General features: G+C 34.9%; 2 protein-coding genes across 2 annotated transcripts; both read left to right on the top strand.

Moving 5' to 3' along the window:
- Positions 1–6,626: 6,626 nt before the first annotated feature.
- EV154DRAFT_482864 (uncharacterized protein) lies at positions 6,627–7,119 on the top strand (the record flags this gene model as incomplete). The annotated part of the gene is made up of 2 exons (XM_051598530.1): positions 6,627–6,652; positions 6,765–7,119. 2 exons carry the CDS (start codon positions 6,627–6,629, stop codon positions 7,117–7,119), a joined length of 381 nt encoding a protein of 126 aa, XP_051456164.1.
- A 2,805-nt stretch (positions 7,120–9,924) lies between these two features.
- Positions 9,925–10,576, top strand: EV154DRAFT_482863 (uncharacterized protein; the record flags this gene model as incomplete). Its single annotated transcript, XM_051598529.1, has 3 exons — positions 9,925–10,026; positions 10,103–10,252; positions 10,361–10,576. The coding sequence occupies 3 exons, from the start codon at positions 9,925–9,927 to the stop codon at positions 10,574–10,576; spliced, it is 468 nt and encodes a 155-aa protein (XP_051456163.1).
- Positions 10,577–15,581: the final 5,005 nt, after the last annotated feature.

Genomic DNA, 15,581 nt, shown 5'->3' with positions numbered 1-15,581 from the left:
GTAAAGAATATTTTTTGTGAAGTTTGTTTTAGATTTTCTTTTTATTTTAATGGGTTAAGTAAAATTCAAAATCCATGATTTGGTTTTCTCCAACGTCATGTACTGTAAAGTTCGTAATTCAAATTATATTCCTTGGAATTTCATAGTCTTCTCGGATTTTTTCTATAGAAAACTTTTCTTGTTGTTGTATTAAGTAACAATGAACAATAAATATGTATATACATATTCGATAAGATGTTTGGTCTGATTTCCGCACTTACGAGGGGTGATAGTTAATTGTAGTATATCGTCTCATATAGCCCCTTGATATCCTTGATTGGGTCATAGGAACATGAAATCCCAAAGATCCGTATAGAAAACAAGGAAAGCTGACGGATAAAATAAGAAATTGAATCATATACAAAAATACCGAAAGTTTGTAACATTAACTGGCGATTTAAATAGTCAAATCAGAAATGAATAACAGCTAAATTTAATCCATCCGGTAAATCAGGAGATTTTAGATGTCCTCCCATATATAATTGGTTATTTTTAATTTGTGTAATCGAGCATAAAAGAGGAAAACTTTGGAGATGTACCAGCTTTAGGATAAAACAACTTCCAAAAACTGTAAGTTCTTGTTTATGAAAAGTGACCGAATCCCAATACCTTTCCTTTATTTTCTTTGTTCGTCTTACAAAGCAATATGTTCTCCAAACGGTCAATATACAAAGGCTGCCAACGATAGACAATGCTAAACAAGAGAATATCCCGAAGATTCAGGTGTATCAATCGCAACAGTACCTGATTTAGGACTTTCGACTGCTCTAAAGTGTTTTCCACACGTCTTGATTTACCATCTTCCATGCTTAATATATATCACGTACTCTGATGCTGTTCAAAAGATGATTTAGCTTCTGCCATGCATAGAATGACTACGACAGCTATCACTCTTCACCCTTTCATATATTCATCCGTTGCAATGAAACCCATATCCTGGGAATTAGAATTCTAGAAAACAATCCTGCGGACGCATTTTGGGGCTTACAAAGATTGATTTTAACATATTCAAAATGTTTATTCAGTTTTGGATCCTTACCAGTGACTAACACAGAATCTTGTCCTTTCATGCAAAAACACCAGAAACTGTTATTGAACCATTGCCATTTTGAAATGCTGCCAGACTGTCAATTTTGGCTATTCTTTCCCATTTATCTTCAAATCCTCCATTGCTAAGATCCTGATGATGTTAAACGAAATGCTGCTAACCAGATCAAAATTTGTTGCACAAGTAATCGTGGTAAATGTTTATAGTATCAGCCAAATGTCCTTTGCGTCAGTTAATTGCCATTATATATAAGGGCGGTGTGAGCGCTATTCTCAATTTTAAAAAGCTACTAGCGATTGATTTTTCTGACTGACCATCCTGAAGCCCATGATCATCCGATTCGACTGTGTGAGAATGAATGGTGAACGAATAACTTTGTGTCTGCAGAAAAGAGTTCTTTGGATGGAATATTCCCTTTTTTCCGTATTTTTTTCGACTTTATTAGTGAAGTATCGAAGCTGTTTGACAATATTGACCTAAGAAGTTTTCGTACTAAGAAAAGTGGTGTAAATGGCGATAATGTCCCTAGTCCTTCCTAAGGTTGTGGAATCATGAAACCGAGTCATGTCTAAGATTAGTCGTCCAGTAAATTTGTGAACCTGATTTTGTTTCCGATTGTAGTGTTGGTAAAGTTCGAAAGCGATATTCCATCCTTTTTTGTAGGCGCGGTAGATTGAATTGTAAAGCCCGAGGATTTTTTTGAAAACTTAAAGGGAACCTGTTTTTTAAGCGCGGAGATCCAAAGAGCCGAATAAATGTGAGCGCTTAACTACAATGTACGCTAAGAATTACAAGTCAAATATAATGTTTTTTTGTCTTCATCATTTGTATTCTCCTCTGAAGCATTAGCAAAACTTCTATCAAGTTTTTTTAATACTACGAGATCGCGGCCCCAGCCCACTTCGGTAATTTTTTGACCTTCGCTTCGCTACGGTAAAAATAACCTACGTTCATGCTGGGGGCAATCTCGCGCCGGCAGCGGGCCACCGACGCCACTCAATGTTTATATATGGGATAAAAATAGATCTTATTGATAATGAATATTTTATGTTTAATTTTGTGTTCGAGTTAGTACTTCAGTAAATACAACGTTGTCTGTGAGTCTTGAAAATGACTGCCCTTTCAGTAACATTACTTTGAGATTAGCAGGGTTACGGACCCGTGATAAAGCAACATAAAGTTGACCGTGCGTGAAAACGGGTATGATCAGACAATTGGTGCAAAAGAAAGAGTTTGGCCTTGGTCGGAACTTACAGCCCCTCCCAGCTCATTAAATGCTAATCATTATTTTTTTTTCACTCAATGTTTTGTGTACTGTGTTGGTCGGGACTTATAGCCCCTCCCAGCCTATTCAATGCTCACATTATTATTTTCACCCAATGTTCTATGTACTGTGTTGGTCGTGACTTACAGCCCCTCCCAGTTCATTCAATGCTAATCCTTATTGTTTTCACTCAATGTTTTGGGTACTGTGTTGGTCGGGACTTACAGCCCCTCCCAGCTCAGTAGGTGTTTATTATACTCATACTTGTCTGTTACTTCGACCTGCGGTTCGCTTGGCCGCCCAAAAAAAAAAAAAAAAAAAAAGATCAGTCCGAATTGTGCTAAAACCACATAATAAATGCTACTGTCTACAAAAGGAAAGATGTTTCACAGATAAAAGATCGGGAATAAGTAACCCGGCTTTATGGAAATTTCTTCATTACAACACAACTCTAGGCTCCGACCAATGAGAGATCAGAGAATTTAAGGAACAATAATAAATCAAGGACAGCTATCTTACGATCTTCAATAAACCAAATGAATGGTCCATCATATATAACTACGATGGATCTGAGCTGTCAAAAATACAAACCACAATATCTTCAATCTTCTATAAATATCAGGGCAAACCTGCCCGTCTAGTTAGCTCTTAATCAATTTTTATACCAATAAATCGACAAGACTTATAATTGTATTCTCTTTGTTTTTTTATCTATTTTTTTCTGTAAAACTATTCTCTCTTAAAGTCTACTTTTACTACACGAATTACTAAATATGGTATATACTGCAAAGTCAAAACAATCATTATAATATTGATAAGTGTTATTATGGGTTTGATCATGGCAGTTGAAATAGAAAATATGCGATCCACAATTTGGTGGTAACCACAAATATCTCTATTAGACAAACAGTTTAAATGTTGTTTCATACGGTTCCAATTTTATTTCGAAAAAATGTCGTTTAAAGATATCAAAATGAAACAGATTCCTTAAGATTCGGCATAGCATAATCTGGTATATCATCTACGTTAGAGAAGACGTTTTTAACGGGAAATATTTCGATTCAATTTTTCAACCATTGGCAACAAGCCAGGTATATATTAAAATTTTAATTTTGACCATATCTTTGCTTTTGCCTTTCTTTCTCGCCATCTTATCCGTCAGGACTAGTATAGACGCAAAGTTTCATAGGTTTACTAGCTATCAAAATTGTTTCGAAAGTTTTTCTAATGTTGATTGCGTAATGAGCGTTAAAGCTTGAATGGTTTTGAGCATTCAGTGTCACATTCAACAGTAATAGAATCTATGGAAAAACGGGATCAACTAGTAACTTCGCTGCTGCCTCGTAGATAATACTTCTATTTGAATCCTTAAAACAAACCGTTGTAGTCCTTTCGTATATTGGAACTAAATTCAACTTGAAGACCCAAAGAACAAACTTTCTGCCATGTATATGTAGTACAAACAACATGATTCCCAAGCAAAGTAAAGAGATGACTTTCTTCTTGACCGTCAGTTGTTTGATAAAAGGGTTTTTATTGAATTATACACGCATATCGTATAATCGAGAAAAAGTCAAATAGTTAAAATCCGTGCCATAGTGGCATCATTCACCAAACTACGGAATGAAACAACATGAAAGTTACTTGCATTATTTTTGTTCCGATTCCTGAAAATCTCGAAAGTCCACACCTAGTTGAAACTCATAGCGGTAATAAATTGACTTCTTGGAAAAAAATGGCCGGAAATAACCGCGGTTACTTAAGGATCAGGTCCCCAGAATGGGACCTGATAACTTGATTTCATTATCCGCATATTATGCTATCCTAATGTCATCTCTTGTTACTTTCTTTGAATTACAAATTGGTGAAAATAATAATGTTGACATGCCTTAAGAATTAGGCAATGCCGAGAACAGAAAAATAACGAAATATGTGTTTTATCATATGTGACAAAAATAGAAAGGACTATCCTAATCTTTGATTTGGGTCAGCGATGCTCTGGGTTTCTAATATATTTTGATATTTTTAGACAGCCAGTGTAATGGATATCATTTTCGCAATCTCCTTCTTTCTACAATGTGTACTGCTGTTGTGGTAGTTATATTTTTATGCCTTCGATACTGTTCAATTTATGTTATTATCAATCAACGTCCGTTAAAAAACCTCGATTCTGTTGCTTGTTTTCTCCATCCGGTACCCCATCTTCTCTAAAAATTCTTAACCGCATAAACGCCATATAGACCCTCTGTTCATTCATGCCACAAATCAATGACGGAAGCAGTTCCTCGACTCATACCATAATAGGGCCCAACATGCTGTTGATATTGCCGTGAAAAGTCTGTAAATGATCCATCGCATTACTGCCGGCAAATGAATGGGGTTCGCGTTTTTTAGGTATGACTGTTTTATTGATATCGGTTACATTCTGATCATCCCTTGATCCTCCAGCTAAACTTATGCTTAGGCGTATACTCGCTTCGCCTGTTCCAAGTCTTGTGATATAATGTATAATATTTTTCTAAGATTCTGATTGTGAATCTAATCGTGTCGAAAGATCATGGTGCATCCATTTGATTTGTTTTCTAAAATTGGCATGCACCATTGCAACAAATAATTCACAGGATAGTTGTATTCTTGAGCAACGATGATTATGCGCCTGTAGACAAACGTTCTTTAAAAGTACATTATATCATATTATTTATTGCATAAATCTGAACTTACTCCCTATAGTATGTAAACATTTCTTGCGAAAACCGACTAATTTGTCACAGTGGATGAGTTGGACCCTTATAAATCTTAAAAACCACATCCTGTATGATTGTTCTTCTTAACATAAACATATGTACGAAGAAACGTTTTTCTGCAACTGTTACTTCCATTACATCACCGTTGTTACAGTTTGGTTGCTTTATTGTCAAACTATCGTGCCATGCGTTTAGATCTGGAAAGATCCTTTTGCAAAGTGATTCAGGCAGACAAACACTAGCTGCTGGTAAAAAAAAATCTCCACTTTTTAAATTGGTTAGTTTTTAAAAAAAGAAAGATACGTTTTTAACAAACCTTGTTGAACAGAAATTTATTTCATCGTCCTCATTACTCCTCTTGGTAATCCAGTCAAATAAGCACCGTTAATAGTTGTGTTGTTCCATCTACCTAAGCGCCTGATTAGGTCTTTATTTAATACAGCTAAGTCGGCTATTCTTGCTGAAGATCCACGAATAAACTGTTGCTTGTTTGACACAGTATCAGCTCCTTCATATGTGAAACGGAAAACGTATTTCGTAATAGTTCCTGGATTGCTCGGCTAGCTGCCGACGATCCTGGTTTGTCATAAATTGGTTTTAGTAATCAGATCAAGATCCTGCGATTGATTGAATAAATTTTAATACACTAGAAGTGCGGTATAAGGGTCGAATGGCACCTTGTATATAACAATACGCGATGTTTTGTGCGAAAGAGATTTGAAAATCTAATTTCACCATTTTCCACTCAGCGGTTAAATAGTCCATTCGATCTGCGAAAGAAAAATCTTAAAGTAATAATTGAATATAAAATGGATCCTCATTTTTATCAGGACAAACTATCTATCTTATAATGACGGATTATTGAGTCTCAGCTCATTACTTGTTGTATTTTTAACATCATTGTTTACCTTTTTATTTTGAACTATTACACGAACAATTTGGTTTCATTCAGTAGCCGAAATTGTCATCGAGTAGACAGATATCGAATATTTTGTATCACTTGGTCTATCCCCAAATTAAACTCGGTTTGTTATATTTCCTTGCGTAATGCATTGAAAGTTTTCTAAAATGTTTGCGGGTCCGAAATGTTACTTGCAGCGATAAACGGCTATTCGTTGAATTAGTCATGTTCTACAATGTAAATGACATATTCCGTCGGAAAAAAATATTTCTCCATCGTATGGTTATGAAGTTGTTTTAACCCCGTGTGTACTAGCGTAATAATTATGACCCATGTTTGGACATAACAACCGAAATCACTAGTTCTTAATGACACATAAACCTAATTGTTCACCAAATTTTCACAAATTAGATTCTCTTTCGGCAGGTCATTGCTATTTTTATATGTTAAAAAGAATGGTAGAGACCGAAAATAACTTGATAAATTAATTGTTACATATTAAAAATACTTTCACATGGAATATATTACGTCATCAGGTCACACGGCTTTCTTTTATTTGAAAGTCGTTAAAATCCGGAAGGTCATTTTCCTTCCTTTCATTCCTTTCCCAACCGAGTTTTTTCAAAAAAAATGTTTCGAGCTGTAGCTTTCTTCTCGTAAGTATTCAATACTTTTATCCTTTCGACAAATTACCAATGGCTAATGTCGCCATTGGACTAATTTCTGAAGAAATTAAATTTTAATCCTCGTTTGTCCTTTTTTTATTAGCCTTTTTCCTCGTTCTGCTTCTCTCCCCGTGAGAAAACGAAAGCTCTTTTTGGTTTCTCTCTGCTCTTCGGAGTTAGAGAGAAACATCAAGAAACAAAAACTGTTTTCTCCTGCTGCTGTTGGTCGTCGTGTCCGCCTCTGTGTGGCACCGCCACGTGGTTCTCGTGCTCGTCGTCTTCGCCGTGCGGGTATCAGTCCTCGTCCTCCCTTGGCTCCTGCGTGCGGCCCTCTTTCTCCCATGTCTTTTCCTGTTGCGGCTTCCCCTCGGATGAAGGAGACAGAAAAGCGAAAACGCTTTTCTGTCTCGATCTCGTCATCCGAGGTGGAACGCCCAACTAAAAAAATAAAATTTTAATTTAGTTGTTTATTTAAATTTGCCCAACCAATGTTTGAGTTTTATGATAAGAACTTTATTCCAGTTAAACCGGAGATAAGAATTATCACAGAGTTTAATAGTATTTTCAATACATTATCGGGGTCCTTTTTTTCGAATTATATACAAGAATACCTTTAAGCCGCTTGTCAATTTTTTTTAATTGCATTGGGTTTTCTTCTTTTGTTTTGAATTGACTGGATTAGTGGCACCTGATGTTTCCAATAGATTACAGGGAAAATATATCAGTTGCTTTTTGCTCTTCCCAACCATCTTTGCGAACGATGTTCTTCTAGTTGCTTGATAATGAGTTTAAAATAAAAATCAATGATTTTGCAATGATCATCTCACATTTTATGACCCTATTATTTTTTATACGGAATTCAATTTTATACTCAAACTTTAACCTACATCAGTCAGCTTTTTATATCCTTTGGCATGATTCACATAAGTTATAAACAACCTTTGCCATTGCCTATTCTTTTATGTCATTTCTTGTTTTCTTTCTGTATAGATATAGAGTATAAACTTCAATTCTTTTAGAGATATATTTCATAAAAATGTTTTGTTCTATTACCATCCTTTTTCCGAAGAAATAACTGCTTTTAATAAGCTATTCAATCTGTGTTCAGTCCTGCACGTGTTGCTACTACTTCTTTTTGAGGGATGAGGGTATTAGGTAATCTTCCAGAAAAATCTTCAACAACGAAGAATATTGTTTCTAGATGGCTGTTTGCTCGATTTTTTTATTTGCTGACATAATATCGTTCTTTCTATTTACCATCAGTTTCTGTTAGTTATATTTTGTTTACTAATCCCTGTTGGGACGGTGTAAACACATTGAAGGAAATATAAGAGATGCTTAAATTTCATCTACAAGAATATTGTCTTTTCCCAATAAAACCTTTCAAACGATAACGAAATCCTGGCATAGTGTACTACATTAATAATTGTGGTTATTAGGTGTCTCTTTTTTCACTATGTGTCATTGTAACAAATTGTTGGAAGACGACAGTATTTGTAGGCTCTAAATTCATCTACAGTGACGATGACGAACATCAAAGTATTGTTGTTTTAGCCATATTTACCGTAGTCGAATTACGTTACACCATCATAATCCATAATAATTGACATTAGGGACGCTCAAATAAAATCGAGCCTCCAGGTTCCAGCTTCCAGCAAGTTTTTTCTTTGTCCGATGTCCAATAAAGATTTGCATAAAAAACTATAAACTTGAATGATATTTTTTTGTGTCCAGCTTTTAGATTCCAAACTTTTACTCAGAATAAGATTTGATTGGAGGAGGTCCTGAACATGATGTAATGAATCAATGAGGAACGTATGATGAAAGATAGTAGAGAAAGATGTACTAGAAGATGCCTTATGTCATTACAAAGTATAATTTTTGGCTCCCGATATGATGATGAGTGTTATATAAAAAAAAAAACGTAGCGGATTGTCCTTCATTTCATCTTAAATATCACATAAAATTTTAAAAATGAACCAAACACCTGTCAACATTCAGCCTAGACCTCAACAAACTGAGGAACTGGAAACAACTCCACGTCTGTCTGCAGCTACCCCTAAACCCCAGGGAAGCTCCACGACTAATAGTCGTCCTGGTGTTACAGACAAGATCCCGAATGCAAAGAGCTGGATCAATGACTTCGATAGTAATGGCAAGTGCTCAAAAGATATTGTGGTTGAATGGATGCTAGTAGGAGATAATTGGAGTAAATTCAGCGGATGTGAAAGTCAAAAACCAGGTGAAGCCGAAAGCCAAACAGGTATGGCGAAAAAGCTGGCCCAAATCCTCCTCAACAGAGGACATCGTGAAAGAACCACAAAAAGTATCATAGAGACGATTAGATATTTGAAAAAATCGTTTACCGCTACTTACAAGACGGTAACCGCTACTGGATATGGTGTTGATCCTGCTGTTGATGGTAACGTCACTGTTGAAGGTAAGAAGAAAACTACTAACTGCTAACTATTATACCGTTAAATTTGTTTAACTTACTATATCTAAACTTTTAGAGAAAACCACTCATTTGTTTAAGTGGTATTATGATCTTCTCCCTTTACTTGGCTCGGATCCACTTGTAACTGGTGAAGGAATGCAGTCGAATGGGAATATCGTCAGTGGGACTCCTGATTTAAGTGCGTATGATGAACAGCCTGATCATGAAGACGATGTTCATTCAAACAACATGGATGATGTTGATGATGTCAACTTGGATGATGATGATGATGATGATGATGATGATGATGATGTTTTGCCCCTCTCTTCCACTAGACCACCTTCGCCTAGACAAAGTAGAGGAAAAAAGAGGAATCTCAATGAGTGCATTACCGACTTCTTTGAGAGACAAAGAAAAGCATCTAAGAAGTATGAAGATCGCGAGGACGAGCTATTGGAGTTTCAAAGAGAAAAGAGGGATGACGAGAGAGTAGCAATGATATTCGAGAGACAAAAGCAATGGCTGCTTTTGAATAAAGAACTTCGAAACGAAGAAAAAGGTTCTGAAGGATATGAAACCATAAAGACGTTTATGAAAGACCTTGCAGATTAACATTTAGTAAGTTGTTCTTAACCTCCCTGCTTGCAAAATCACCTTTTATAGAGTTTTGTACTTCCGAAGAAAGTACAAGTCCTTTTTTAAGCTTTGTATACCTTCCATCTATGTCGAGTAAAATTTAAAGAAAAATAAAAGTTGGAGTAAAGCCCCAGTTTTTACAGGATTCACCTGTAACTAAAACTACGGCCTGTTCAGAACATGATACGCAATGACACTTAATATTATCTTAATCCCAGGGGGTCAAAATTTACTCGCCGTATATGGTCATCTGTCTACCTTCTATATACGGCGACCAAATTTCAATGTTTTGGTATATATCAACAGTTTTTGACTTACATACTTTGGGATTTTTACCAGGTCTTATTGATGCTTTCTTAAAGACATAGGCAAAGTTTCAGCTCAATACAAAGATCAAAAATGAGTTCGTTAACTCGACATATATGGAAATATTTTGTGTACCCATTTATATCACACAGCAAGGAAGAACAAGTATACGAAATGTTTCTAACATTTCTGGAAAGTTAATATCTTCAATCGTAATACAACAACAAAAAATGTCCTGCATTATGAAATTCAGAAATTCAGAAATAAAAAAGGAAGATAATTTATTGTACACGCCTTGTAACAATGGTTTTTAAATACAGTATTATTCTATTATGTTAATCTTTAACCTGGTCCATGTCTGGCTTTTTTTTTATGCCATTGATGCTTTTACAGTGGATTCAAGTTTTGTAAAAAAAAAAAATTTGTACAAACTTCAACACGTTTTCAGCGAGTTAAACCATTTCTACCCTGTCCACGAGGAACAAATAACAGGAATCGTCAACTACAAAGCTCTAGTTATAGCAAAATTTGATTAGTAAATATCTTCTATTCAATCAAGCTTTTGAATTTTTATAAACGCATATTCTTGTTTCAGTTTGTTTTTTAACATATAAAATTATCACAGCCGCGGACTCGGTAGCGGAAACCCGCAACATGTTGCGTAATTCCACGACATGTTGCGGAAAGACGCAACATGGTGGATAAAACACGCAACCATCGGCATATAATTTTTTATTTATATTTATTTTTATTTTTCCTTCCTTTCCTCTTTTTAAATTTTTTTCTTTTACAAGCACTGTCATTAGATCAATTGTTGAAAAGAATTTAATTATAATAAAACTAGTCTACGCATTACAGAGAAAGATACGACCAACTTACAAATCAGCTAAAGAACCAGCAGGATAATGGTTAACCTTATGAGTATAGTTAATTTAAGGAAAACAAGCTTTATAAGAAGAATATAACTCTTCTTTGACCAATAAAGAGCAAATCCGTAGAAAAATGGATGATGTGCTTCTACAAAAAAGTGTTACAATCAGCTACTGTAGAAGATGTTTTAGCGTGATTCGCACTTTAAATAATTTGCTATAGATTAATAAATTTGTTCATTTAGTTTTCTCCCTTTCTTTCTCTTATAACTTTTTTTAAGGCAGCCCGGAATTCTGCTTCGTGTTGTAAGTGCTGTTATTTAAGTAATAGATACCGTAGATTATACAAACTAGGTAAATATGACATATGAAATACAAATTATTATTATGTCATTACACTTTAAAGTACCAAGAATTTGTGTGTATACATTGTCATATGCTGAAGGTAATTATCATTTGAATTTCCAATACGGTTTTTCTAAAGAGTTGTATAGATTTCGAGCCGTCTTTGGACTTGAAAATCAGGTTTAGGCTGTGAAATTTTTCAATTAGGCTATATTTTTTTCTTTAGGCTGTAAATTTTTCTTTTAGGCTGCATTTTTTTTTAGGCTGATAAAATGATTTGGTCTATATACTGCTACATCTCGCGGGACTCTCGAATGTTACCTGTATCTATAGGCGGCTGTTTGGCTAGTATGGTGTTAATTGGGCCCGTTAATAGTAAGTGCAAGAAGTATTATGGAGGTAAGTGCAAGAAGTATTACGGAGGTAAGTGTACCTTATCAATTTGGAGATGATATGTACAAAAATTATAATAAATAAAGTAAAATACAAAATAAAAATTGAATAAAATAAAACGTTTTCATTTAAACCCTGCTTTTTTATTATATAATGTATTTCTTGATTGCACAACAGTATAAAGGTTCATCAGCATCAATAATAATATAGTTAAACTGATGTAATAACGTACGTACTACGTTTTGAGTGAAAGGACGCTATATTATGGTAAAAAGACGCATCAAGTGGAATTTAGTAGCTACTTGAAGTGGTATAAATACGCAACATGCGGAAGAAACCCGCAACACTAGGTGGTAAAAACACGCAACATGTAGCAAAAACCCGCAACATTAGGTGGTATAATTTTGGAGTTTTACCACATCCGGTGGTAAATGAACCACAATTCCGCAACATTCGGTGGTATAAAATGGACGTTTTTACCACCAAATGTTGCGGGTTTTTACCACATGTTGCGGGTTTTTACCACCCAGTCCGCCACTGTGTATATAAACCAACATACTAAATTGATACATCAAGATAGAAGCAATAATAGTCAGACTGAGTTTTAGCAATTCAAAATAATATCTCTGCCAGATAAACCAACACATAGAACGGACTCTACAATACTAACTGTATACACGTTGCAATGATTTGTATACAGGAAATAACAGTATTACGTACGGCTTCTATAACAGCTACTGCGTGTAAAAATGTTGGATTTGCTTATCGGGTGAAACCTAACGTGAGATAGTTAATTAGAACATCCAATGACACGAAGCAAAAAGTTAACAATTTATTCTACAGATAGTCACTATTGATATGGCTTATGTTTACATAGTAACCTATTAAAGTGCCTGTTAATGTGTTAAAGAATTCGAATTAACGTCTCTTTGGCACTTCTCTCAGGATAACATCACATACGTAAGGGAAACAAACTAATACAAAAATTAGAGAAGTTAATTACATTACTGGAAAAAAAAGTAGCGGCCTAGAGGCAAATATGATAAAGTTCCTTTCAAAAGAATAAAAAAAATATGTCTAAATAAGCTAACTGGTACGCCACGGATAACAGGCAACTCAGCTCTTAATCCAAAATTCGCAAAAAACTCATGATGACAAAACACTCAAGCCTTAATGTGCAAAACACACCTAAACTTGAGAAAGTACAGAATCTAATTCGAATCGAGTGCAATCGATTATTTAAAATTGAAGAATAATAGGATAATCATTAAAAATAAAAGCGCCAATAGCTCGTAATAGTTGTCATTATCGAACATCATAACTATTAATTTTTGGGGAGAACCAGATTGCTAAATAATCAAAATGAAGAAACGGATGCTTTTGTGACAGATTTTATTCTTTCGATTTTATAATTCATCAAACTATTAGAAAGGGAAGCTCGCTACCGCAACCCAAAATTGTTGAAGTCATAAAATGGTTTTGCTTTATGTTTACTTTAGACCATTAGTCGATGGGGTTTATAGAATCAGTAATTCACTGTCGAAAAGTGACAATGAATCTTTGGTTATAGCAGCCTAAAATGCCGCTGCAGTGGGTGGTATTGAAATAATCTTTTTTTCTGATAATGCCCTCAATTATCGTGTTACCTGTATGTGCATTCTTATAAAAGTTGAATCTGGGAGAGAGTAAATCTCATACAACAAACGTGACAAATCTGCATTGTATGCACCAACTTAACAAGGAACAAGTAAATTAGATAGATAATGACGTTCGTAACAAAGTCTGTTTATGAAATTATGACAGATATGTTGTAAAACCTCTCATAATTTTTCTAACGATATGTAAAGCGACTTCCCAAATTACTGGTTTTCTCGTCTTTGTCTAACGGGAATACGTTTCGAAATAACAGTATTGAAGATTGGTAATGTCGTATGCAATTCAGAGCCATGTTTATATTTATATAAATATTTGCAATAACTTTGATAATCGTAAATTAGGGACAACAGTATTAAAAAGGGGTTATATATCTTGAAAACTATGTTGGTTTAAATAAGGATGTCAACTTTGTGAAACGCCGAAAAGAAAAGTTTGCGTTTTAAACAGAATTTCCATCTACTTCATGAGTAAATATTTCGCAATCAACTTCGTAATCTGCTATATACGTTCACACTTTGCAAATATCTCCAATTTTCTTACCGGCATCAATATAAATCACAAACGAAGTAAAATATTCTCTGTTGCAACTACATTAATGATATGCCTACTCATAGTAATGTTTTGAGTGACAAAATGTAACGATTTATACTTTATATGGAAGGAGTCTACCAGTCGAAATTAAAAAAAAAGCTGTGTAAACATAAGCAGTGAATACAAAAAAAAAGTCTATATACATTTAAGCCATTCAATTAGTAATTAAACGCTCAAACGTCCATATGTACAAGTTGAAATTTACCATAGCTATAAAATATACTAAACTGCAAACACACTTAACATGATCTTAAGCCTCAATACACACTCAAGGGTAATAATCTAAGACACTTTAAATTGCATTATATTGGCAGCCTTTTCAATTATTACTTGTATCGATTAATAGAGTGCAATAAATTGCTGCCTGTGATTTTAGCCAATTTTATTATATCTCATATGACAATTTCTCTACGTTATAACTTAATCATTTTCCTCTCCCTCCTACATGGCAACTTACGACAATGTTAGACAGCTGGTGAACCTTCGCCTTATTAACCTATTTTTTTTTTAAATAAATGTTTATTAATTTTGAGCGTTGTTATGCAATATATCATTCTTCAACTGATTTCTTCTGAAATTTAAACTACTATCATCATCTGACCTATTCTGCGAACTACTGATGAATCTTCTATGTCCACTGGCCTCTCTGAACTCCTCTATGTCAGTTGAATCTTCTAAAAGGAAATTATACATAATGCAACAAGCACGAATCCATCTTCCCGCTTCGATCAAAGTTTTCCTGTCACGAATTGTAATACGAAGCTCTTGAAGGCTTTGGAACTTTCCTTTCAGAATTCCATTGCAATGTTCAATTGCGATACGAGTTTGAGCTACATACAAATTAAATTTCTCTATTTGTTCTTTTGTAGCCTGTACTGAACCGGTTCTGTATGATGAGATGACAGTCGAGGTAACACTGTATGCACTATCAGCTAATATATATTCACCAGGGGAGAAATGTCTATGTGGGGATTTGGCCAGACTTGTTGCTTGATAAACATTATTATCATGAATAGCACCAGGACATCCAGTGACACAAACACGAATTCTTCGTTTGTGATCACAAACGAGCATTGTAGAGATACCATACGCACGTTTATAAGAATAAAAATTATTCTTGGCATAGCTGGGACTACGCTCGGTTCTTATAAATGTACCATCGACAAATCCAACGCATGACTTGAAGTGGCTTCTTTCGCCTATCTTCTTTGATATATGTTCCCTTTCTTCGGCCGCTGGCCAGTAAACATACTGATCTTCTTTAGCCAGAATTGCATTTATGGTTCTCTTGGTGTAATTGATCACAGTACCTTCTACTTTTAATGTTAGATCATAATAAATCTGAGCGTTTTTTTTGTCATACCAGAAACACCAAAGTAATCGGATACCTGCGTGATTGAAGCAGCATTTCCTTTACATCCCAATCGATGAAAAGTGATCAAGAAATGGAGCTCAATTTTCTCTTTCGTGAAGTTCGCGAACTCCTCATAATCACCAAACGCTCTGACTGCGTCTTTGAAGGCTTCTTTACTCATCCTTATTTTACTTTTAAAGACACTTTCTCTACCTTCGTTTAATAAATCGAGATATGTGCCAGTACGAATACGAGTACCCCAGTTTTTTTTTTACGCTGTATCTTTCGGTTTGTAAAGCAAGGTAAAAAGCTGCCATTGTTTCCAGATTCTGT

This window comes from Mucor mucedo, assembly GCF_025094135.1.
Source record: "Mucor mucedo strain NRRL 3635 chromosome Unknown EV154scaffold_65, whole genome shotgun sequence".
Taxonomy (NCBI): Eukaryota; Fungi; Mucoromycota; class Mucoromycetes; order Mucorales; family Mucoraceae; genus Mucor; species Mucor mucedo.
The sequence above is the reverse complement of the archived record's forward strand: the minus strand, read 5'-3'. Positions and strand labels throughout refer to the sequence as shown.